This window comes from Vombatus ursinus, unplaced genomic scaffold (assembly GCF_900497805.2).
Source record: "Vombatus ursinus unplaced genomic scaffold, bare-nosed wombat genome assembly UNPS02014779.1, whole genome shotgun sequence".
Taxonomy (NCBI): Eukaryota; Metazoa; Chordata; class Mammalia; order Diprotodontia; family Vombatidae; genus Vombatus; species Vombatus ursinus.
The window spans coordinates 55,884,018-55,910,037 of record NW_020954557.1 but is presented as its reverse complement, the minus strand read 5'-3'; the positions used below and the strand labels follow the sequence as shown (position 1 = coordinate 55,910,037).

At 35.5% G+C, this 26,020-nt stretch overlaps 1 protein-coding gene across 1 annotated transcript in view; it reads right to left on the bottom strand.

Annotated features, from left to right (window-relative positions):
- Nucleotides 1–26,020, bottom strand: part of KCNH7 (potassium voltage-gated channel subfamily H member 7) — a 602,696-nt gene that overhangs the window by 158,985 nt on the left and 417,691 nt on the right. Inside the window, exons 4-6 of the mRNA XM_027866015.1 lie at nucleotides 24,318–24,746; nucleotides 19,793–19,813; nucleotides 12,163–12,377 (exon numbers count right to left, since the gene is read on the bottom strand). Coding sequence (XP_027721816.1) covers nucleotides 12,163–12,377; nucleotides 19,793–19,813; nucleotides 24,318–24,746 — 665 coding nt within the window. The remainder of the gene's footprint in view (nucleotides 1–12,162; nucleotides 12,378–19,792; nucleotides 19,814–24,317; nucleotides 24,747–26,020) is intronic.

The window sequence follows — 26,020 nt, the reverse complement described above, 5'->3', positions numbered from 1 at the left end:
ATCAATTGGTTACATGAGGTTGAGTGATAGTGAGGACTCTAGAATTACACTTAGATTTCTTTCTTTTTTTTTTAGGCAATTGGGGTGAAGTGACTTGCCCAGGGTCACACAACTAGTAAGTGTCAAGTGTTTGGTCTGAGGCCAGATTTGAACTCAGGTCCTCCTGACTTCAGGGCTGGTGCTCTATCCACTGCACCACCTAGCTGCCCTGACACTTAGATTTCTAACTTGTGTCACTGGATGGTGGTACTCTCAGTACTGCTAGTGAAATTCTGAAGAAAGGTGGGTTTTAGGGGGAAAGATAATTTCTGTCTTGGATATGATAAATTTAAGATGCCTATGGGATACGTCAGTTTAAAATGTATACTAAACAGTTGATGACGTAGGGCTGGAGCTAAGCAGAGAGATTAGGGAGAGATGGATGTGGGACCTATCTGGATAGAGATGATAATTGAACCCATTGGAGTTGATGGGAGAGAATAGAGGAAAAAAGAGAAGAGGACCCAGAACATAGCCTTGATTTCACCCACAGTAAATGGACATGATACGGGTATAGATACATAGAACAGACTGAAAAGGAGTGACCAGAAGAGTGGAAAGAGAGCCAACAGAGAGCAGTATCATAGAAACCTTGAGAGAAATCATAAGGATAGAGGTCAGATAGTATTAAATACTTCAGAAAGCTAAAGAAGGATGGAAATTGAGAAAAATCCATTAAATTAGGCAATTAAGAGATCATTGGTAACTGTGGAGAGAGCAGTTTCAGTTTAATGAGGGTGAAAGCCATATTGCAGAGAGTTTTGAAGAGAATGAGATGAGAGAAAGTGGAGGCACAAAATGCAGGTGGCTTTTTAAAGCGGTTTGCTGAGAAGGGGTGGAAAGTATAGAATGATAGCTGGCAGTCGTGGAATAATCAAGTGAGAGGTTTGTTGCTGTTTTTTAAAGAGTTGGGGGGGACTTGTCATGTTGGTAGGCAGCATGGAGAAAGTAGAGAAATTCAAGATTAGAGAGAGGATGATAGTGAGGGCAAGCTGTTAGAAAATACTGTAGTGTAGAGGATGGGGTCGAGGGTATATGTAGAGGGGGTGGTCTTAGCAATGAGAAGCATTATTTCTTTATTAGAGAATGGGGTGAAGGAAGAGATAGGAGGGGTTGATTTTGAGGATGTGAGAAGAAAAGGGAAGAAGAAATGGGCTTGGCAAATTATTTAGGTTTTTTTGGGGGGGATAAGGATAAGGGAAGATCTTCAGCTGAAAGAGTTGGGTAGGGTGTATGGTGGGAGGTTTGAGAAGGGAATAGGTTTGGAATAGTCATTGTGTGGTGAGTGGAATAGAAAATCAATTAGGGAGGAGAAGGATTGCCTTGCTGCAATAAGGACCCAGTTGCAATTAGATAACATAAATGTGTAGTTGGCACAATCAGCACAGTGTTGTGACTTCTATCAGTTCTTTTTAGTAGCCTGGCAGTGTAAGAGATGGCTAGTGGGAATAATCTCTGGTTGAAGTTGAGCAAGATGTGATTAGAGTTAATCAAGAGAAGATGGAACATATCCCAAGTACGTATCCAAAAAACTCCTTAGCCCCTGGAACAGCCTCTGCCTGTTTTTAAATAGGAGTTGTTTCTTGTGAGAGAAGAGATCGTCCAGGATGTAGCCTGCTATGAGGAGTGGAATACTATAAAGGCCACTTTGGCCTGTGCGGTGGGGAATCCTGAGGTGTGAAGATACCTCACACAAATACCTTGATTGTACAGAAAACTCTGGGTGGCCCTCTCCTTACCTGGTAAACTGAGGTTTATACCTCACTGTGTTGTTGATAGGTACAGAGGCAGCTAAGTGGTGCAGTGGGCAGAATATGAGACTTGAAGTCAGGAAGACCTGAGTTCAAATCCTGCTTCATGCACTTACTAGCTGTGTGTTGCTTAACCATGTTTAGCCTCAGTTTTCTCATCTGTAAAATGGAGATAATAATAACATCTACTTTGCAATGTTGTGAAGATACAATGAGATAACATGTAAAATGATTATAAACCTTGACATACTATATGAATGCTAGCTATTAATATTAATATTATTATTCTTGTTGTCAAAGAGGGCTACTTTATTAGCATTTAGTGATATTTGTACATTCCTTAAAATGTCTTGAAGACTCTCTAAACTATTTCCAATTCTACACTTTTTTTTTTATGAGGCAGTTGGGGGTTAATTGACCTGTCCAGGGTCACCCAGCTAGTGAGTGTTATGTGTTTGAGGCCAGATTTGAACTCAGGTCCTCCTGATTCTAGGGCTGGTGCTCTATCCACTGCGCCACCTAGCTGCCCCCCAGTTCTACACTGGTCCAACTACTGTTAATTTTTAGTGTTCAGAAGCAGAGGGGATGAGAATGGAGTGCCTATGAAAAGAGGAATGAATAGGGATTTATTATTTGTCCTGGAATGAGATAAGAAGGACTGGCAAAGGAAATGAACAGGGGACAATGAATTCTGAAAAGTACTAGTGGCACCATATGCCTGGCAGAAAATATGCCTTAAGAGGTAGGGGATAGGAGGGCACAGGTCTAAGATCTGAGCTAGGTGAGTGAACAGAAAAGTGACCCAAGGTAAAACTCAAGAGTTCACAGAGGCAATCTATCTATTTGAGAGAGGAGCAAAATGGTCCAAAGTTAGTAAGAAGAGCATGAAGAAAAAGGAAGGGAAAGAACCACCAGGTGGGATTTAGAATGAAACACTGGCAGTTTCTGTAACCTAGAAAATGACTGTTTTCCATCTAATAAAGTAAAATTTTAATCAAATAGAAAACAAACTCTATTCAGATGCATAACAACAGTTGTTCCTGTTGGCATGTTGATAGTAAGTACTTAGAGTAAAAGAGATAGAAAAAATTACTAGGTGGTGCAGTGGATACAGTGACAAGCCTAGAGTCAGACTCATTTTCCTGAGTTCAAATCTGGCCTCAGACCCCTCCTAGCTGGGTGACCCTGGGCAAGTCACTTAGCCCTGTTTACCTCAGTTTCCTCATCTGTAAAATGAGCTGGAGAAATAAATGCCAAACCACTCCAATATCTTTGCTAAGAAAACCCCAAATGAAGTCACAGAGTCAGATACAACAGAAAAGTGACTGAACAACAAAATTCCATTCAAAACAGTATCTACTAGATCTTTTTAGGTATTACACTGATCATTACCTGCATGTTTAAATGAAAATACTATATTAGAACTGTCCCTGGGATGAGGGCTGAACTTGCTTACTTTAAGAGGAAATATACCAAAACTAAAAACAAAACCCCACCACCTTTTATAGTTTCAAATGCCTTAAATGATAAGATTTTAAGCCTTACATGATAAGGTGAAATGAACTTAAAAACAAATTTAAAATGGGGGGAAGGGGCAAATTACTAGTTATTTAAATAATTCTATTCATATATTTCTCTTACTATTAACAGATCCAAAGGTTATATTGACATACATAAAAAAGTAGAAAACAAAGTAAGTATCCAGATAATTCAAGTCCAAAATATCTGCACATTCTGAGAGAACGGTACTTGTTTAACTTAAAAAATGGAAATCCCCTAGAGATACTTAAGAAATGTTTATAGAGAGAATGAATGAATGAATGAATGAATGAATGAATGAATGAACGAACGAATGAATTCTCATCTGGGTACTTCAAGGGGAAGCTGTTTACTCTTGCCTGAATTATCTTTTATAACACAATTCAGTTTTCCATTCTCTTTGCATGTGTAGACAACAAAGAGAGCTGACCAGCCTTTCTTTTTATATGCCAAACACAGAATGCTGGAAAGAATAATTACACAAAAATTTCTGGTTCACTCAAACCAGTTTGAGGAATTCCATAAATGACAACAAAGTAATAGACACAAAAACTAATGTCAAATTAAATTGGAAATGTTCAGGGGCATTTTTAAACTTTCACATTGCATTTCAAATGTAATTTAGAATTTTGTGAACATCACTGTTTCTGGCAGGTCAAGATGATCTGTACTGTTTCAGCTGAAGCTTGCATAATGTTTAAATTGAATTAGAGGACAAAGCAGGTTGATGAAGATTCTACCTGTATTGTAGTCATTTTGCTTTTCAAATAGAGTATTTTCAAAAAAGTGAAGTTAATGAGGATTAATTTATTTTTCTATAACTTTTTATCAAGTCCTGTCTATACTGTCCCTGCAATCTCTCTCCTATCTGCCCCTCCTTTCCATTTCCACTGCCGACACGCTAGTTCATACTCTCATTAACACTCTCCTAAGTTATTTCAACAGTCTAATTAGTTTCTCCACCTCCAGTTTATGCTCCCTTCATTTCAACCTTCTCAATGCTGCTTAGCATTATTCTGATACTCTATTGCTGAGCTACCCTCAATGTCTCTTCCCCCCACCTTCTTTTCTAAGCTCCTTGGCATGACATTCAATGTCTTTCACAATCTGGCTCCAACCTACCTTTCCAGATTTATCTCACATTATAATCCCTTACATCCTCTTAACTCTAGCCAAATTGGACTATTCACCATCCCTTAAATAGACACCATCCCTTTCTGTCTCTTTGTTGTTTTTTTTTTTCGTCATGCTATTGCTTCTTGGACATACCTCCCACCTTTTCTGCTTGTTTGTATTCTCTCTTATCATGCAGCAAGTAAAGCATAATGCATAGAGTGCTGGACCTGGACTCAGAAAGTCTAGGTTGGAGTCTTGCTTCTGGATCTTACTAGCTGTGGGAACAAAGGCAAGTTATTTAACTTCTTTGAACCTCAGTTTCCCCATTTGTAAAGTATGGATAATAATAATTGTGGTATTTACCTCAGAGGGTTATTGTGAAGCTCAAATACATTAGTACTTTGTAAGCTTTAAAGCCCTACAGAAATGTCAGTTATGATGATTATCTATTCTTAAAAACCCAAGTAAAATACTCTTTCCTTCAAGATGCCTTCAATGACCGTATCTCTGCCTCTGTCCTCTACCTTCAAACTATCAGTGATCTCTCACTCTAGAGATCTGAGTGCTTTGATGCTCAATTAGACACTGATCAATCAGCTAGGTGATGCAGGAAAGAAAGTGTTGATGTCAAGAAGATGAGTTCAAATCGCATCTCGGAAACTTACTAGCTGTATGACCCTGGGCAAGTCACTTAACCTCTGTCTGTCTCAATCTCCTCAATTATAAAATGGGGATAATAACAGCATCTAATGACTCAGGTTGTTGTGAGGATCAAAGGAGATAATATTTGTAAAGCACTTGGTAAACCTTAAGTACATTTTAAATGCTAGCTATAATTATTATTATTGCTAATAATTTGTATCATGGCTATTTGGTGCATGTTACATTTCCTCTTCTAGACTGTAATACTGTAAATTAGCTGTCACTTATATAGTGCTTTAAGGGTTGAAAGCACTTTATGCACATTACATCATTTGATCCTCATAACAAGCCCCACAAAGTAGATTCTGCAGGCATTAATTATTACTTCCAATTTATGGACAAAAAAATTGAAGTCTAAAGAATATTATGCCCATGGCTACACAAGGAGCAAATGTTATAGGCTAGAATGGAACTCAAGACTGACTTTCCTAATGCCAGGTCCAACAGTCTATCTATTAAATCACATTGTCTTTTGAATACACTCAATGCCAGATCCATGTCTCATTTATCTTTGTTTAATCCCCAGGGCCTAGCTCAGTTATTTGCACATAGTATCTGCTTAATATATATTTGACTGTTTAATTAATAAATATTAACAAACGAGATAAGAAATGACATTTTTAGCATATGACATTCATCCTCAGAGACACATACACAAATACTGTGCTAAATATATAGCCAGTTTGAATGTCTAAATATGTCTGAAGACGTAATATTTTTTCTAACTATCGCTGCATATTTTCCTTGGTTGAAGGCTGAAATTGCCTGTTTTGAGAGAATTATATTAAAAAATAATAACAATAATAAGAAAAGCCTTTATAAATTTTAAGCAATAAATGATAAAATCTTAAGCCTCAGCTAATATGATAAAATCAATGCAATGCACCTTAATTTATTAGTAAGCATAGGCAATAAATTATTTTGGGGAAAATGGACTAAGTAGAATGACAACTTAACAATGAGGTAGTAAGCTGGTATTATGACAAAAGTCAGGTCAAAACAAAACAAAACAAAAAAACAAAACAAAAAAGTCAGGTCAATGGAAAGCAGTAAGCCATATTCTGTAAGATCTTTCTTATGCCATTAAAACCTGTTGTGTATTTCCCTGACTAAGGGGAAGTGAATATGTCACTGACAAAAAAAAGTGATTGTTCTCAGCTCTTCTAATCTAAAAATGACTCAAGACATTATAAAGTAGCCTTGAACAGGAGATAAGACAGGAGATAAAGTATCTCTCTTAAAGATGATTTTTAGTAAGGCTTTGGAAAAGTAAGTTTCAACCATGGTTGATAAAATTCATCTAACCGCTATTCAATACCTGTAGTGACACTTAGTCATTTTAATCTTACCAAACATTCTGAGTATATCCAAAGCACAGATATTTATTCTAATTTCTCTGGGTATGTGAAAGTCATACGTTAATTTCAGTGAAGACGATCAGGGGCTCTTGGTCCAACGATGATAGAACTACCAGAGGTGGAACCATCATAATCCTATATGGTGCAGTGGATAGAGCACTGGTCCTGGAGTCAGGAAGACCTGAGTTCAAATCCAGGCTTAAACACTCACCAGCTGTGTGAGTCTGGGTAAGTAACTTCACCTCTGTCTGCCTCCATTTCCTCATCTGTAATGTGGGAAAAACAATAGCATCTATCTTCCAGGGCTGTTGTGAGGAGTAAATGAGATAAATAATTGTAAAGTGCTTTGCAAACCTTAAAGCATTAAATCAATGCTAGTTATTATTATTACTTAATAATACTAAATGGTGGAAAGAGTCTCGGCAGATCACCTGGTCCATTTTTCTTCTTTCAAGCTGTTATGTGTGTAAACCATCCCAAATGCATAGGAATCACTTTTATTTTTTAAAGAGTTACACAGAATTAATTTCAGAATTTCTTAGTCCTGTAAACTCTCAAGAAGCTCATATTTTTAGCCTTTGCAATGCAGTGTAAACTCATTTCCTTGGTTACTCATTCCTTCAATATGGTTGTAGAAACTTAGTAAAGTGTTTAATGACACTCTCTTCTAATGTGTTTAAAAATCCTCCTCCCTCCAACTCCTTTTTTGGTGAAGTCCTTGTTACTTTAACTTCCTATATACATGCCACTTCATGGTTTTTTTATTTTCTAGCTTTCTGTTGAATTCTCTCTCCGTTGTCCACCTGGCTTGCCTCTGACTTTTCAAACTTTGCCACGACACCTCAGTCACAATCTTATCCTGGAATTTCCCTCAGTGCCTCAGGACTTCTCATTGTGATGTATCCATGCTCTGCTCTGGCTTTCTCATTTTAAATATCCTTTGCCATGTTAGACCCTTTCTTCCACTGGAGAATTCCTATTAGAGCTGCCATTTTTGGGAGAAGTTCAAACCAGTTAATCTTCATTTCCTTCCTTTCTCTACTTTTGACTTTCTGTGTTTTGACACTATGCACCTCCATGAGGACCTCCCCCTTCTCCCCATACTTTTCAGAGCCTTTTTGTAGATTGTTTTTTCCCATTAGAATGTAAACTCCTTGAAATCAGGGATTGCTTTTATTTTTTGTATCCCAGGCACTTAGAAAGGCCTGGTAAATAGTAAGTAATTAATAAATATTTTTTGCTTACTGTTTGTCTCTAAAGTGCTTTTAAGTTATGATGGCTATACCCATATATAGCAATCTAGTTAAATTCAACCCCTAGTGAGTCTAGTAGGAAGAGAAGCAAGGTACTTTCCTGAAATTCTCTAATAAAAATTATTGTATACACCAGTTATTTGGTACTTAGCACGTGCTAGTTTGTATAGCGTATTACTATTATTATTTTAATGTATATGATCTTTCTTCCCAATGAAATTATAAACCCACTTAAGGACAGGGTCCCATTTCTTATACTACATTATATCCAAAGCTCTTACTCCAGGGCCCTGCACATAACAGCCACTCCATAAATATTTGCTTTTGATGGTGATAATGATTGTGATGATCCTCTGATTTTTTGTCTATGTACTTCAGCCTCATTCTCTCTCAATTAATAATAATCCTTCATTACTAATTATTGATCTTTTTATCTATAATTATGTCTTATTGTACTTTGGATGAATTTGTTATCCAACACGAATTACTCATTGATTGATTCATTTATTCAATAAACATTTAGTTATCCATGCAGCACACTGTACCAGGCAATAGAGAAGTAGCGCTGATGAATAGGACATGAGTCTAAATTTCAAGGACTGTACCATTCAGGAGGTAATGTCAGCAAGGGACTTAGGATTTGTCATGAGTAAGTAATCACCAAGAGGACTGCATATTGTATTTTGGGTTTTATGCTTATGGACCTTGAGTCTCGTCATTATATGTTTATTGGATACCTAGATAATGACACGTTATAATCACAAAAAGATAGGAGAGAACCTGGAGCCATGATTTAATTAACATAGAGAATGACTCCTTCAAAATCCTTCAAACAAAGGAGTCTGGCACTTTCTTTTCAAGTCATGCTCTTATAGATTTACCTGGAACTCTGATAAGTTAAGTGAATTGGCTCGGGATCATATAGCCAAAATATACAGGAGGTGGGACGTGACCTCATGTCCTTCTACCTTCAAGGCCAGTTCTACAACAGGAAATGGTTTGGGATTTGTTCTGTAAAGTTTGGATTCAGGCAAAGGGCCACACTTGAGGACCTAGAGGGCCACCTGTGACCATGAGGCCTTAGGTTCCCCACCCCTGGGACTCTAGACTTTTTTCTAACTTAGGTCGTTGGCTCAGATAACCTGCAAAGGGGGTTCTGAGATGGAGACATATTCCCAATATGTAAGTGTTATTTATTACAAAACTCAGATTTTGCAAGCGAGAATATAAGCTTTCAGACCAAAACTTCTTAAAAATTCATCCCATTGTACTCCCTGTAGTAAGACAGATGAATTCTCACCAGACATGAATCAGTACTAGGTAACAGCTATTTCTTAGGTACTAGAAAACACCAAGAAGTTCTTGTCATATACATTTCAACTATCCCACCCACATAAATCCCAGGCCCACACACTCTCATTCTCTATAATTTACCACATATATAATCTCAAGATGTAGAAAGTGTCAGTAAAAGCAACATTTAAAAATACAGTTTGTAACATAAGACTTGTGAAATCTGAACATAAAAACTGAAAAGCAGGAACGCGATAGAACTAGGTCTTAATAGACTTGAGCTGATTGTTCCAAATGTTCAGCGTGAGCCTTGGAAGTTGGCAAACGCTACAAATCAGGGACTGATTTATTGTCTTGTTGATGGTCTGGATGTAAGAAAGTGATGGAGAAAATGTTAATGATTCAGATTAAACTTGAAAGTATATTCTACATACATTTACCCCCTTTCCCCCATATTTACCACCACAACCTCTGACCATAACCCTATAATGCTCCTACACTGTTGGCTAGAAATAAACCAGCCTCAGGAATTGAGGAGTTCAAGCAGCTATTCAATTTGCTTTTTGCTTTGCTGTGACATCCATGGGTGAGGTAGTTATAGCTGGGGATTCTCCCCTCCAGTGAGGACCTTTAGCACCATGGAGTGGCTAGCAAACAAAGTAGCTTTTTTTTTTCATTCTTTCAACCCTTTCTTCCCATATGTTCTTGATTCTATACATTAGAGTGGAAAAAAAAATGACAACTAAGGATCTTTTTTAGCCAGTGGTGTATACACGGATTTTTTTTGGCAAGGCAATTGAGGTTAAGTGACTTGCCCAGGGTCACATAGCTAGTAAGTGGTATATATGGAATTAAATATCACTGTGTGTGAGCTTCAACATAGGAGAAAAATAGACTCATAGAATCACACATCTAGATCTGGAAGGTACCCCAGAGCCCATCAAGTCTTAAACTCTCATTTCACAGATGAGGAAATTGAGGCTCAGGCAGATTTTGAACTCAGGTTCTTTGCTATTTCCTCTGTACCACACCTGACTAGGATTCATGAAAAGAATTCCAGTCCCTGCTTGGCCACTTGCTAGAAGTGAGACTCAAGGACAAGTTTCTCAACCTCTTCCAGCCTCACTTTCCTCATATATGAAATGGGCATAATGAACCTTGCTCTGCCTACCTCACAAGCTTATTTTGAGGCTCAAATAAGATACATTTGTGAAAGAAACAGTAAATATCATATAAGTGTTAGTCAATGATTTTTATTGCGCCCTTAAGCAAGGTCATATGAAACCATATGAATGTAAGGCAGCATTTCCTGAACATGAGCCCCGAGATCAGAGAAGAGAACAACACCAGTGGAAATATTAAGGGAAGAAAACCGAAACTGAAGTCAGAGGATCCAGGTTCAAATGATGAGGTTGCTACTTACAGCCTGTGTGACCTTAGAAAAGTCATATAACTTCACTGGTCTTCAGTTTAATCATTTGTAAAGTGAAAGGGTTAGATTAGATAATTTCTAAATCCCATGAAGGCCTTGCTCCTTCACTAAGGAAAGGTTAGCAATTCTAAAAAATCAAGGACTCGGGATGCAATAAACGTAGAAATTACTGCTCAATAGATTTGTTCTTGCTTATTCCTTCTACTTTGTATCTACCCTCTAGTACTTCTTGTTTACTGTTTTCCTTTAAGCTTCCTCCTCTCTTATTTTCTGTTCTATTGTTTGCAGTTGAGGAATGTTTGAAATTCATTGTAAATCTTAATAATACATCCTTTAGATTTTTGAAGAAATGGCAATACTTACATGAAAAGAAAATGATAATGGTATTATCATTTGAAGGCATAATTATTAAACACATCAAATAAATAAATAGAATAAATAATACCTTTAGGCTAAAATAATACTCCTACATATCTGTAGCACATACCCTTAGAAATCTTTGACAAGGGCAAGAAAAGTCTAACAAGAGCTGAAAAAAAAAACCGAGTTCTCTCTGATCCACCATTTGATTTCTGTTAGGTCTTCACCAATTTTACCATATACATTCAGGCACTCACGAGTTATATGTGAGCCCTAAGAATGTGGGCTGGTGATTTCACATGATTGTGCAGTAGATACCTAAGAGCTAATTAATAAGAGCTAATATTTACGTAGTGATATAATATTTTCAAAGCCTTTTTTATCTTATTTGAACCTTACAAATAGCCCTGTGATCTCCTTTGCACCCAGTTCAAGTGACTCTATATATTTGGAAGATATAGAACTCTATTTTAAAAGAAATGTTACATACATTTATTTACTAAATTATCCGAGGCTTTCCCCCAATCATTCTGAATTGATGAAGTCTGACAGTACCTATAGTATTGCAGAGGCAATAGCAAAACAAAGTATATATATATGCATATGTATGCTGATATGTAATGTATATATACAAATATATATATGTACACACATACATATACCCATACATACACGTATATGTATGCATGTCTCTAATTGAGAGCCACTGTTGATAATGGGTAGAGAGTTGGCCTAAAAGTCAGGAACAGTTGGATTCAAAACCTGCCCCAACATGTAATGACTGTGTGTCCCAGGGGAAATCATTTAACCTATCAGTGACTCAGGAAACTCTCTAAGGTTTCAAGTTGCAAAATGGTCGCCCATCTGCATTGGCAGAGGAAGTTCTCTGACTGGGGGTTTACAACACGAAGGAAATAATTGGTCTGGTGCAAAATCAATTATCTAATTAGTTAACCAGAATTTCTATAGAGGAATTTATAATATTAAAACAATCCTTTATTAGTAAAACAATAAATATCAAAGCTTGATAAAGGCCATATTAACTACAACAAAACAAAGGAAATCACCCTGCAACAATTTCTAGTTAACCCATCTGGACTTAGTTTTATGGTCTATAAACTCTTGCTACACAGAAGCATTTATTGTTATGTGTAAAGGACCATCCATTATCTTGAGATGAATGGGAGTATAGATAAAAGACATGCATTTACTGCTAATCCTAATTGTGTTATGGAGAAATGTGTTTCCCATACAACAAAGCAATGAAAGAAGCGAAAGAATGAAAGCCTCAATGGAAGTTGATTGTAAAGCATACCTACCTGGGTAACTTTCTCTGTCACATTGTGCGTTCGATCTTTAACCTTGGGTGCAATAATTGTTTTCTCAGAAGATGGAGGGGATGTGTTCTTTTTTTCAGTTTTGACGTCTGAAAAATTCAAAGTAAGCTGAGGAATCTTGTTGATGGTGCTGTATTTGTTGAGATTTGAATCAGATGTGGATCCCAGTAGACTTGACTTGATATGATTAAAAGGCCCTAAAAAATCAGAAAGCATTTATAGGAGATGATATTAGGAAGGAGAAGAAGAAGAAATGAATGGTTCCAAACGATAACACTATCTAGCTATGTCAAATACCTACCTAATTCAGATCAGACTTAATTCAATGACTTATTACCCAGATATAGGACTTTGGGTCACTTTCTGCCATCCTGGATGCTGAATATATCAGGGGCCAGAATTTGGCCCTGTCCCTGGACTGAGATAGCAGAAGGCAGGTTTAGCTCCTTCCTTCATTAAAATGGGATAAAATATAAAAAAACCAACTGGCTGTTATTGGTCAAATTCTGAATTCAAATGCCCTCCTGAATCTCTCATTATAATCCATTCATATCATGAATATGATTCAAGGAAGAATTTGCTTATGGGAAAGATATACCAACTATGGAAATTTCAGATAAGCAACATCGCCAGGTCAGATTTGTACTCCTTTCCTCTTATTTATCCTATGACCTTTGTGCCCGGGATGCTTATTTGATGTAACTCTCCAGTCAGAGTCTGAGGAGAAGTGATAAGTAGGCTGGCCACCTCACATTTTCAGCTTTGCAAAGTGCCCCTGACAAGAGTATGTCATCTTTCAAATGATGGGCTGGCTCAAAGTAGCCAAGGGTTAACCGGATGGGTTGACTACAGATGAGGTAGAAGATGGGTTGTGTGTGAAATAATTGGTGTCCCTTTAAAGGAGAAATCTAGCTTCTGTGTAGAATTTTTCTTTTCTTCCCTTTTTGTTATGGCTTCATCCTGATTTAAGACAAACTCCTCGAGGACTCGTGCATCTGAGAAAACTAGATAGATGCTGCTGCCATTCATAGCTTCTTATCTTCGGGATAAGATTTTGTAATCACAGAGGATTTTTCTGAGGTGAGTGATATATATACCTTCTCTCTCATGCCCCTTGTGCATTGAGACAAGTTGTTAGAAAATCCTGGCTCATTGCTCACGTTTCCTCCTCTCCAGTGTGACCAGATATACTTTCCTCTGCCACGGCACCTACTGCTCTGCTGCTTACTTGGGATGTCACTAATGGAGTTTTCTGATGTGAAAGACAGGCTCTCCATACCCATCGTTATTTATTCTCTAATAGCAAATAGGCAGGAAGGATTATTCAAGAATATTGCCTTAGTGGTATTTAGGAGCATATATCATTCATTATAGAATCCTATAATATAACTAGTTTACATATATATGTATATATACATACACACATACATATATACATATACATATACATATACATACATATGTTTGAGGATAATTCTAAGCCTGCATATCTTGCTTTATGTTACTAGCTTTTTCTCTAAGAATCATGCCAGAACTTGGGGGATTGGAATGTGTTTTGAGTATTAGTAGGTAATAGTAGAAATACTTCTTTAATTTCTAATAATCATTTGCAGATCAAGTATTTTAGACCATAATGAACAATTGATTCCATATAGATGTGATATTAAAAAATAAAAACAGCCTGTAAACTATAAGCCTATATAAATTTTGAGTTGATAACAAAACTCAAAGGAAATCACAAGGTATTTATCTATGAAAATTTTAAGAAATTTTAACAGATTTTAATTTTAACATTTTAAGAATTTTTAACAGAAATAAACAGGTGTTTATTAAACTAAAACAGTATGTTTCTTCTTAGTTGCAACTCTTCACTTACTGAATTTCATTCATGGTGACAGCCAGGTCTGTCACTATGATGTATTCTATTGCAATATCCTGGCATATATTGCCTAGAATGTCCTAATTTGCATATAGATTCCGACTCTCGTTTCTATTCATGTGACAAGGATTCTAATAAGAGGAGAAAATGACCTCAAATTAATCTAGTCTTATGACAGGCTTCAGACAGTAATCTCATTCTCATGGTTTTTAGAGAAGTTCCCACTACATATTACCAATTTATTTCTATTAGATATTATAAGCACAGTATACATATATTTTTATTTGTAGCTTTCTAAGGCCAAATTCAAGAACAGTGGCAACTTCCATCACAACCCTAGTTGTGATATTTGTGGCTTTCACAAAAATTTTTTCTTTGTGGCTAATCTCTTCTAGTGCCCTCAAACTTCCAGTCCAAAGCAAAAGACAATTTTGGCTACTGATAAGGATCTTGACCAGGCTTTAGGGGAGGGTGGGAGGTCCAAGAAAATGTTCTCTTTTTACTAAATAAAATTACTTGAAATTCTTTGATGGAATATCTATAGCTTTGGTTGTCACAGGAGCTGTCTAGCACCCACTCCCGAAAGAGTTCTTATGCATATGAATCAGGACAATGCTATATAGAGAGTTGTTTTATATGTGATGGGTAAGGAGCATGGCACTGCCAATCTGTTCACTTTGTTTCTATAACTGATCCCAGTTCCCCAATCACCACAAATGAAATGGTTATGATGATAAATGAAAAACAGGGTTGAGCTTTGTTTTTTTGTTTTTTTGTTTCCCAGACATAGACTAGAATAAAATAAGCTTCACTTTTATTGCTAAAGGTGGTTTGGCTTATCTTATTTATGGAAGATATCTTTTCCTCAGTAGTAAATTCTATTTGTTATTGCAGATTTTTATTCTTAGTGCCTCACATACTGATTCCTGATCATAGTCACCTATAAATTTAATTTGTTCACCAAAAATTATAGTAGGGATTCTTTGACTTTTTCAAGTGTGTCATGGAACTCTTTGGCAGTCTGGGAAAGCCAACATTCTCCTAAGAATAATGTTTTTAAATAATTGAAGGAAATGCTAACAGATTAGTGAAAATGAAGGAATATTTTTTTCCAATCCATGGACCCCCAAAATCTATCCATGGAACCCAAGTTAAAAAATTCAGATATAGGAGATGGAATGTAATATTGCTAAAATGTTAAGATATTAAACCTGATGTCTGTACTTAGCTCAAGTAAAGAACTCTTGAGTTAAAGGGATTTGTGGAACCTAGCATCAAGCAAAGACTTTCTCTATAAACCAAAATGTCATTTAATCCTTTACACTGTAGCTCATTACGCTTTCTTAAAAATTAATTTTGCATTCAAATGTTTATATTCCAAAGCTTTTGAAAATCTACAAGAGGAAATGAGCTGGCTTAGAGCATAGTTAGCCTTCAAAACTTTTCCAAAATATTAATGAAAGTATTTCTCCTACCTGATTCTGGGTAATTTTATAACCCTCATTTCAAATATGAGAAATCTGAGGCAGAGATCATGTGGCCACAAAGCAATTGGATTCAAAAGCTAGAAATCAGAAATCAGAGCTTCCTACGTCTTAATTCTGTTTTCAGAAATGACTTGGTTGAGCACGGAAAAGTGACAGGCAACCTTATTGAAAGTGATCAAGACCTATGAGGACTAAGAAGACAATGAAAGAAAGAAGAGTCACCTGAAAAGCTGAGGAGATGAATTTAAATAAAATGAATTCCTGCCAACACATGGCAAGAGTAAGATGAGTACATACTTAGAAGATACAGGAATATGGGAGAGTCTGGTGTTCTTTAAAGAGATAATTATCAGTTCAAAAGACCCAATTGCCCAATGTATTAGGAGATGTTGGAAAACAAGAAACTTAATTAAAAAATCCAATAGCTGCATATGGTACAGATGTCTGATGAAGTATAAAACTAGGCTAGGTTCAAGGGTTTGAATACAAAGACCCAAGATATACTTAGAGAAACCAAACCTAAAGGTTTAGGTTTTTTCTTAAAACTTTAGGTTTGGTTTCTCTAAAAAAAAACCCCTAAAAGAACATTTAAGTTAAGGCTATTTAACTGCAATACTAAAATATTACTTAAATTCACCAGGCATTGAAGGAAGACTAAAAATAATATCCTCATTGTGTAAGAAAGGAAACATAGTTGAGGACATAGTGTTGCTTTAAAAAAAACAACAAAAAAATGGATTTTTTTTCTCAAGAGATAAGCTATAATCAGAATCAAAGCCTGTGCTTTGTGGTGGTATAGAAATAAATCAAGCTAGAACAAGTACTCAGATCAGCAGGTATAAGGTGTCTCTTAGAAACACAGGGGTTTTTCTGAAGTTTATCACAGCACTATTTAGCTGGGTAGCCTTAGTAGTTGAAAAATACAAACTGGGCCTTTCTGAAAAAAGATAATGGAAAAAGAATGCCTCTAAGCATCACCTACCAATCAGGTTAACACTTGGAAATAGCCTGGAAGAAGTGGTTGTGCATTTCTGATTGGATTTTATTCAGTGTATATAGTGTTTAATATATAATGTAAGCATATAAGATAAATGAAGAGCCTATGTCATCAGAGAATCAGTTTGCAAATACTTAACAGCCTTTGTGAAAAAGTCTAAACCAACCTGTTTCTGAGGATAGCCACAGTATTCTTAGTCAGAAAAGGTGAATGCTATAATAACTAATGGATAGGGCTTTTGTTTTTGTTCCTTATTAGAGACTTACACAAGTTTGGGAAATGGCTATTTCATTGTTGAACACTGCACAACAATTAGGAATAATGTCTTCAAAAGGTCGCAGTGGTTCAGTGATAACTCTCAGATCAGATATTTTATCAGTGATTCAGATAATGAATAGACAACATGGGCATTGATGATGTAGGTGCATAAAAGGAGCTGAATAATTCAAATAGGACCAGAATTTGAATAGCCTGTGACATGTTACAGAAACGGTTATAATATCTATATAGTTACATTCAAAATTAATGAAGTAATCCTACTTGTTTTGATAATGGTGAAGCCTTACTTTATAGACTATGGCTAGTTATTTTGAGGAAATGATAGGATCAAACATTTAAGTTTATTAAAGGGAAAGAATGGATCTTGTGAGAAAAGGTTAAGCTGGAATGATTTAACTTTAGAAGCAAAAGTTGAGCACTGATTTAATAATGGTCTTTCAGTTAAAGTGTTATTACATTAAATGGTAGTGTCCAGCTAGTGCTTAAGTACACTGAGGAGACATTAAGAGCAAAGGAGATTAAATTCCAGCAAGAAAGATTTAGGTTAGTTTTGTAGGTCAGAAGATGCCCTAACAAGCTGCTAAAGAAGGCAATGGAATCACTTTATTTGGATAGCTTTAATAAAAGAATATAAACCGATCTCTTCATGGTGTTTTGTATGTATCTGACAGGCATATTGCCTGGATGGAAACAAATAAGATGAACCCGAAGTTCTTCCAAGCCCTTACCTGATTATATCTCAGTAAATAAGGTTTCTTTATAATGCTAGGTATTTAAATAATTTAGTCACACTTTTGGGTTTTATTAATGTATAAATATCTAAATTGATATGAGGTAGCTAGGTGGTACAAAAGGATATAGTGCTGGATATTGAGTCAGGAAGGCTTGAATTGAAATCCATTCTCAGACTCCCACTAGCTGTGTGCCTCTAGGCAAGTCATTAAACATTTGTTTGCCTCAGTTTACTTACATGTCAAATGGGGATAATAATAGCACCTACCTCCTAGGGTTGTTATGAGGACAAAATGAGTTAATATTTGTAAAGTGCTTTGTAGTTCTTAAAGCACTATGAAAATGCTAGCTATAATTAGCTGTCATTTTAAATTATTATTAGAAGTTGTTTTCAATTATGTAATGCCTAAATCCATTTCTGGGAAGCCAGAAAAACAGTTTGCATTTTTTTTTTTTTTGCAATTGACAGTTGTAGCTAGCTACTTCATGGAAAACTTGAATAACCATTTAAACCTTACCCATCAGTTTTCAAAACTACTGCTATGGTGATTCATCTCCAATAAATGTTGGATATAATGAGAACCTGTGTTTATATTTATCTTTCAATTAACTTTTCACCTCTTAAGATAAAAATTTATTAAAAGAAGGTTTTTTTTATAAAATTAAATAAAAATCTATTATGTGATACAGCTGTAGAGAGCCAAAAGCTATATGTAAAATTGCCCATTTTATTTAAAATAGGGAGTGAAATTAAATAACACCGAAGAAAATTTGAAGAACAAAATGAATTAATTGGAAAACAGAAACAACATTAGGATAAAGGTCTGTGGATATTGACTATCTGAACTATTTATTCTTGAAACAATAATGAACTCATGTTTCTTTTTATTGAGGAGAAACAAGTGACTGCAAAATTACCCATGAGCTTATTGCTAATTAACAAAATGCAAATATTGCATTTTCAAATGCAATTTCAAATATAGCCCAAGATGGCAGGCACTAAAAGTTAGTACTATCTGCCTATATAATGTTGGTTCCAGGGTAATGCCTGAATCATAGTCAGAAAAAACCCTTATCACCATAACTGACACTAATTGGCCTCCTTGTTGACAGTCACAGTGGATAGGCTGAGAATTGAATTTACCATAGAGACTGAAACACCATCCCACCATTACAGGTAATCCTTTCAGTTCAAATTCTAAGGTCTTTGGATAAAATCAAAGTGGGGGAACTCTGCCACGTTTTCTATTTGCTCAAAATTAGCCTTTTTGTAGTAAGGTCTTCAGTCTGCAGTGCTGTTTATCCAAAATCTTCACCAGCACTGAATGCATAGGAGTGAAAAATAAACAAAAGTACACAGTGTACAGAACACCACTGATATTCACAAGAAGCCAAAATAGTGACTTTTCAGCACACCAGGGATGGTTGCTTTATAAAATCTGCACATGCAACACACATGCACCAGAGGAGAAGTTCTTATTAGAAAACTCACAATATTTAGCTTCATGCATGACTTCAGAGATTATGATAAAACAGTTTTCAATTTGACATTAAACAATGTTGTTCTTATCTTTTGTGACACCTTGAATCTAATGGGATACGATAGAAAGAGGACAAAACAAACTACGTTTTTAATCAATTCCAAATTCACTAGAAGGTACGGCAGAGTAGCCTTTTTTTATTGCCGTTCCAGTTAACACCAGTGATTTGAGACTAATGTCGGATGCAATTAAAAACTATTTAAAGGTGATATTGAATATCAAGAAATGAATGTCATGCATGCACATTTTACTACTACAGTAAGCTTAAAACCATACCCCCTGCCATCCAGGAACGTGAAACTAGTTTTAAGGAGACAAAAGAGGAATAAATGAAGAGACCACCATGGAGCTCTGTTCCCGCCATTTATGTCTATTCAACTGTTTTGTATGTGAAACGATCTATGTGCCTCCTTCCCAGAGGAATTAGTTTAAATATCTTAACTCTTTCAGATGCGCCGTTATCACTTTATCCTCATACTTCTTCCAGTAAGTACTGGCTTACAGTGACTTAGTGGAGTACATTATAATGTCTCTAGTAAAACCAAGCCAAACTCCAAACTACTTCAGTAACATGCCAGGCCCTATAAAGGTCAGCATGAGAATGGAAAATTGTACAGGTCATATGACAGGCAAGGTAACATGCCAAATAACATGGTGCTTTATGCATCAGATAACAGAATCTATACTTGTACATTACCTTTGACATGGCGACCATTGTCTGTATTCAGCATTGTAAGAATAAAGAAAAGGAGAGAAAGATAAAAAGGAGACTAAAAACTGCATTTTGTTCTCAGAATTACCGTTGTAAAAACATAACAAAGAAACAGAATGCAATAGAGTAGAATGTGCCATTGATTGGAATTAGCACAGATTTTTATTCTTTAATCATGCAAAAGGACAATTAATTTAAATTAAATTCATCTGATATTGTAAAGGTTCCATTTTAGAGGACATTAAAAAGTCATCCAACTTTGTTTTTTCAATGATATCCAATTATGCTATTATGGAGAATGGTTTCCTCAACTGGCAATAGTTTCAGTACAAAAATATTAATCCAGATATGTGCTCAATTCCAATGTTTCCTGAAGCAGCACATAAAAGACATGTGGGAAGAAAGATTTTATAGTACTATATACCTCAAACTAATTTTCATTTTTTGCAGTTATACTTTCTTATTAAGAGTGCATTGAAAACATTTGTTAAGTATGGACATATCCATTTCACTCCATATTTGTGTCCAGCCATATTGAATTATTCATCTTTTAAAGAAACTGAGTAGTTTCAACACACCCTAGTAAATGGACTTATGTTAAGTGTTTAATGGGCATTGTGTTAGTAGTAAGAACATATAAAATGCCAGGCTATCGCAAAATATTTATTAAATATATTTTTTTCAAAAGTCCATTGTGATTGCTTAATATACTTGATGTCTTAATATTAAGTTCCCACTGTGCTCTAGGTGCTAAATTCAGTGTATCAAGACAATATAAATATGAAAGATTTCAAACTGCTTTCAAAACAGGGAAATCTTCCATTGATATTGCAGCATTTATTTTGCCTAAACATCATAAAATTAGACTTGAAATAATTAGTTATTTCAACATTAGCCAAATATATCCAAGATTTTAAAAAAAAACAATCAACATTTTGGCAACATCTATACTACTACTAAGCATGTGAAAAACCTTGAGATATATTCTGATTGTTTCAATTCACAAAATTGAAACAATTTCAATAGCAAATGTTCAGTCTATTGAATTGTAGAACTAAACATGTCCTTGGACTCCAATATACAAATAGAGTTGAGGTATAACTGCCAACTCTTTTCCTCTCTTTCTGGACCACAAGTTGCAGATACGTAGGACAGTTAACAGAAGGTAAGTGTATGGGTTATACAGGATGACTACTTCCATTTGAACTGTGTCCACCCAAGCTGCTGGTGTGTACTTAGAGTTCTCTTCTGAAGGTGCTTTAAATTATTTGAAAATCACTTGTTCATTTTCCCAAATCATGACATCACTCCAAAAGAAGTGAAGAGATGAAAACGCCTAACATATAAGTAGAGAAACTCTTTTGTTTGGCAAAATCAGTTATCCGAATTAAAAACCAATTAGGAGATTTAACATTTTCTATGAATTATATTAAAAGGATAAAACATTGATCCACAAAAAGGTGTCATTTCTATTTCCCTTTAGAAATGAATCAATTTCTAAAAGATTTCAAAGAACATAGTCCTATGAGGTCTGGTCAATCTTATTTTAATGTACTTGGGAGTAGCTACAAATGCTCAGTAATACAAGAACAGAATAAAATATCTATTTTTATCATTCCATCACCTCAGGAGTGATGACAAAAGAAAGATTCTTGCAAGTAAAAGATGTACCTTTGGGGAGTGATTGGGAAGTTCTGGAAGGGGTAAGGAAAGGAAACGAAGGTATGAATGGACTTGGAAAAATCTTGGCGTTGAGTTTCTGTTAGATCTGCCAACGTTTTCAAACAATGGTAATTTCCCGCTTATGCAGAGATACATATGAAATATTAAATAAGTTATTAAACAGATAGGTTTAAGTTATGTCAATAACTTAGCACTAATGGAGACCCCAAAGACCCAATCAAAGATTGAACTTCAATCAAATCATCTTTTTTTTTTTTTTAAAGTCTGTGGCTATGCAGTGCACTGCTGTTTGCTCAAATTGATTGTTTCTGACACTAGGATTCTAGACAATGAATTTGACTACTATTTACCTGAATATTTTTATTTTGTTCACTTAATTTACTAATGTGGTAAATTGATTGTGTAGTCCCTGGCTCTGTGATTGACCTGTAAAAGTTTACTGTGGTTGAGTTTCCAGCTTGTGCACTATCCGTAATCTTTGCTTCCTCTTTCACTATTCTACAACAGAGATGAGTAGTTTCAATGTCATTGCTGCAGGTATGGCTATTATCTTTTCCACAAATTCTGCCTTCCCTCAATTCCTGTGATGTTGGGATTTTCTTCTCTTCTTATCATTTGACTGAGGTTCCTGTCTCCTCTGATTTTTCCATTTCCCCTGGCTGTTTCAATGTTCTACAATTGTTAAACCTGGGCTTGTTATAAGCCTTCTGCTCTTCTCCCTTTACTCCTTGAGGGTGGAGCTGGGGGAACTTAATCTACTTAAATGATTTTAATAAAGATTTCCAGCGTTGTTTTGCAGATGATTCTCAAATGGACACTCCATTACTCCAACTTTTTGTTTTTTCTCCAGAATTAGATCTCTAGTTTCTTGGACTTTATTTAAATATCTCACTAAAACTCCAAATGTACCATGTCAAAAATGATGCAGTGATCAATTTTCTTTCCTGACCAACATAACTTTCTAATTTCCCCATTACTTGTACCCTAAGTAGTATCCCCTTCCCCCAAACCCAGGCTTGATTTTGAGAATGGAGTCATTTCAGAATCCTATCTATATTCTTCCCCCATCTCCAATTTATCACTATATTTCATTTATTCCTTACAAACTGAACAGCTCCATTTTTCTTTACTTTTTAAATCATTCTTATTCAGGCTTCTACCACTTCATGCCTGGATTGCTTTACTACCCTGCTAGATGATCAAGTGATCTATAATCATTTGGAAACAGCTGTTAGGATAATCTATCATCTCTATGCTTTTCAATGTCATTCCGTTGATCAAACAAATCTAAACTTATCAGTCTAGTATTTTTTGACTCTCGACCATTCTCAATTAGTGAAGAATTTGAATTTCAAACTATTTTAACAGAAAATAATTTGAACTTTCCTAATTAGCCTAATTAGAAGAATTTTGTTTTTAATAGTGTAGTAAATGTATGTAAATGGACAATGATAAAATGGTTTTAGCAGTTTTTAAAATGTGTACTTAAGATGGGCAATACTGAACTATTGTGTATAGTATTTTACTTGCTTACTAATTTTTTTAAAATTAATTAAATTAATTAAGTTAAATAAATTAGTTCTGCCTACATAAGAATTATCACAAATTCTAAATTTATTGAATTGGGATTAATTAGGTTGTAAGCTATTAATTTGCACTTTAGTAGGTTTTTTTGGTTGTTACTGCTGCTGTTTGCTATTATGCATTTGTATGTTTTCTGACTTTCCAATTAGATTATAAGCAACTTGAGGGGGGGAAAGCTTGATCTTTCTTATATTTTCATATCCCCTTAAAGTAATTAATATAGTATTCTGGACCTTAGGAAATATTTCTGTCTGATTCACATTAACTCTGAAAAAGTTAGAATATACCAATAAATAAAAAAAATTCATTTTGAAAATGATTGCATTTTATCCTACTATGAAATGCAGTATAAATTTTATGGCAGAAGAATTGATAGGATTGACATATTTAGGTCATTATGTTATTACAAACCTAGACTTTTCTAATTTGATTAAAATGTATTAATTGCTTATTATGTGCAAGGTTCTGTGTTAGATGCTAGAAATATGAAGATGAAAAAATAACTCAATTGCTATCATTAGGGAGATTATAATCTAATATGGGAAATCTATACCATAGACAGAGGAAAGGGCAAAAGGAGAGTTTAAAATAAAGAACATCTGTCACTTTCACCCAGGGGTGTGCAGTTTAGTTATCAGAGAAGGCTTCATGCAGAGGGGGCACCTAACATGAACCTTGACAGAAGAGATGGACTTAAATAATAGGGAATACATTCTAGGCATAGAGGGTGACTTTTATTCATGGAAACAGGAGGAATAAAGAATAAAAATAGGATTATTTTCAGCTATTTCATTAGTTCACTGGACTTCTTTGTAATTACTATTTCTTTTAGAAATAGCTTTTTAATAGAATGCCTCTATTCATTCTCTAACCTCTTTCCTTCCGCCCAGGACATACAATGATTTGCTAAGTGTAATAAAAATGAATTATATTGTACATCATAGTGTTTATCACTTAAGAGTGTCTTGTAATCAACATAAATTAATTAACACCATATGGGGCAGGTAGAGGATGCTTGTTGTAGTGTCGCAGAAATGAAAACACAGAAAAGTCAGGTCATCCATTTGGAGTCACAGTAGGAAGCAATTATAGTTATGAAAGTCAATCTTAACACTTTCAAAACTCTCTACCTTTTGTCAAAGTTTTCCCTCCTAGCCTAAGGATTCAACTTAAAATCAACCACAACAAGGAAATGATCTTTTGGGATGTATCAAAATATACTTAATTTTTTTTTCAAACATACCTTCACTCGCATGTCGGTCCCTAAATACATTCTTGGGATGGACACTGAATCCTTCTATATCATGTACTGAAGATGCCCTCCGTATACTACAAATACTTTCCTTTGATCTGGAATGGGTCAGTTGGGAGCTTGACTGCAGCATGTCAGGGTAGATTCTGTCCCATTGCTGTTTGGGAGAGGAATGATCAAGCGGCCCCGAGATATTAACCAAGGGAGAACATTTGCTGGGTTGTATCAGTGCTTTTGTGTCGTCTGCTTCGGAGGGACTGCAGCTTTCTTTTGTAGGGGATTTAAAGTGCTTCATGGCCACTGAGTCATCACTGTGCTTAGATGAGTCAATCACCACCACATCAGGGTCTTCTTGTGGTAAGGATTGCTTTCGGTAGGTCAGGAGCCTCAGACCAGGCCACTTGAACCCAAAAAGTTTGCCTACAGGTAGATGCAAAAAGAAAAGAACATAGCAGAGAAGAAAAAAAATGCAATGTAAGTTTGTTTATAACATTTCTTTAAACATTTTTTCTGTGTGTGTGTGTGTGTGTGTGTATGTTTTAGCAAAAAACAACTGAGAATTGTTCACATATGTCCATACCAACAAGATGAGTTATAAATTAATGGATTGTTAGGTGGTTCAGTGGGTTGAGTGCTGGTCTGGAGTCAAAAAGACTCATCTTCCTGAGTTCAAATTTGTTCTCAAATACTTATGAGCTCTGGGACCTTGGGCAAGTCACTTAACCATGTTTGCCTCATTTTCCTCATCTATAAAATGAGCTAGAGAAGGCAACGGCAAACCATTTCAGGATCTTTGCCAAGAAAAACCCAAGTGGAATCGCAAAGAGTCAGACATGACTGAAAAACAACTGAACAAAATTAATTAATACCTGAGTCATCCATACCTAGAACAAGGAACACTGCTGAAGTATTCTATAAGAATGACAAGAAGTATAATTATTCCATGTAGGAGATAAAAGAGTGCTTTTTAAATATAAGATTTGCCTAGTCACAAGAAAGTAAACTATTATATATACTATATTAAAATATGCTGTATTATTTAATTGAATACACACATCAATTTTATTTCTATAGGGGCCATCTTTACTACATGTGGAGATAGGAGACAAAGGGGAGAAGAGAGTATTGTAAGAGGTCCAAATAAAGGGACACTTAGAGGAATGAACTAGGATAATGGAGAAATGATAAGGAGATGAACCTGATGTACCTGATGGTCCCAAGTGGGAACCTTGGGGACTACTGGGAGATTTGGTTGGATGCGGGAAGGGTTCATCTAATGCGTTAGGCCACCCTCCCCGTCACTACTTTTGGAGCTCTGCAAAGGTTTTGGATTTTATTATTTAATTAAGGAAGTAGTGTGGCATATTTCTCCACCTGTGGAGAGGACATTGTACTTAGTATCTTTATCTTATCTTTGAAAAGATCATAAAAATATACCTCAGAGTATATAATATAAATACTATAATATTAATATATTAATCATATATATTACTATAAAATAATAAATAATATAAATAGAGGACATGAAAGCAGCTGACACAGACTAGGGAAAACACCCAAGCCAATATTTCCTGATAACTTTGGTGCCTCTAAATACTATAGCTTTCCTAACCTTTTCTAAACTTTCTGAGTTTGATGGTCTGTTTTTAATTTTTTTTTATTGTTAGGGTTGGAGCTTGACTCAGGATAGTCCC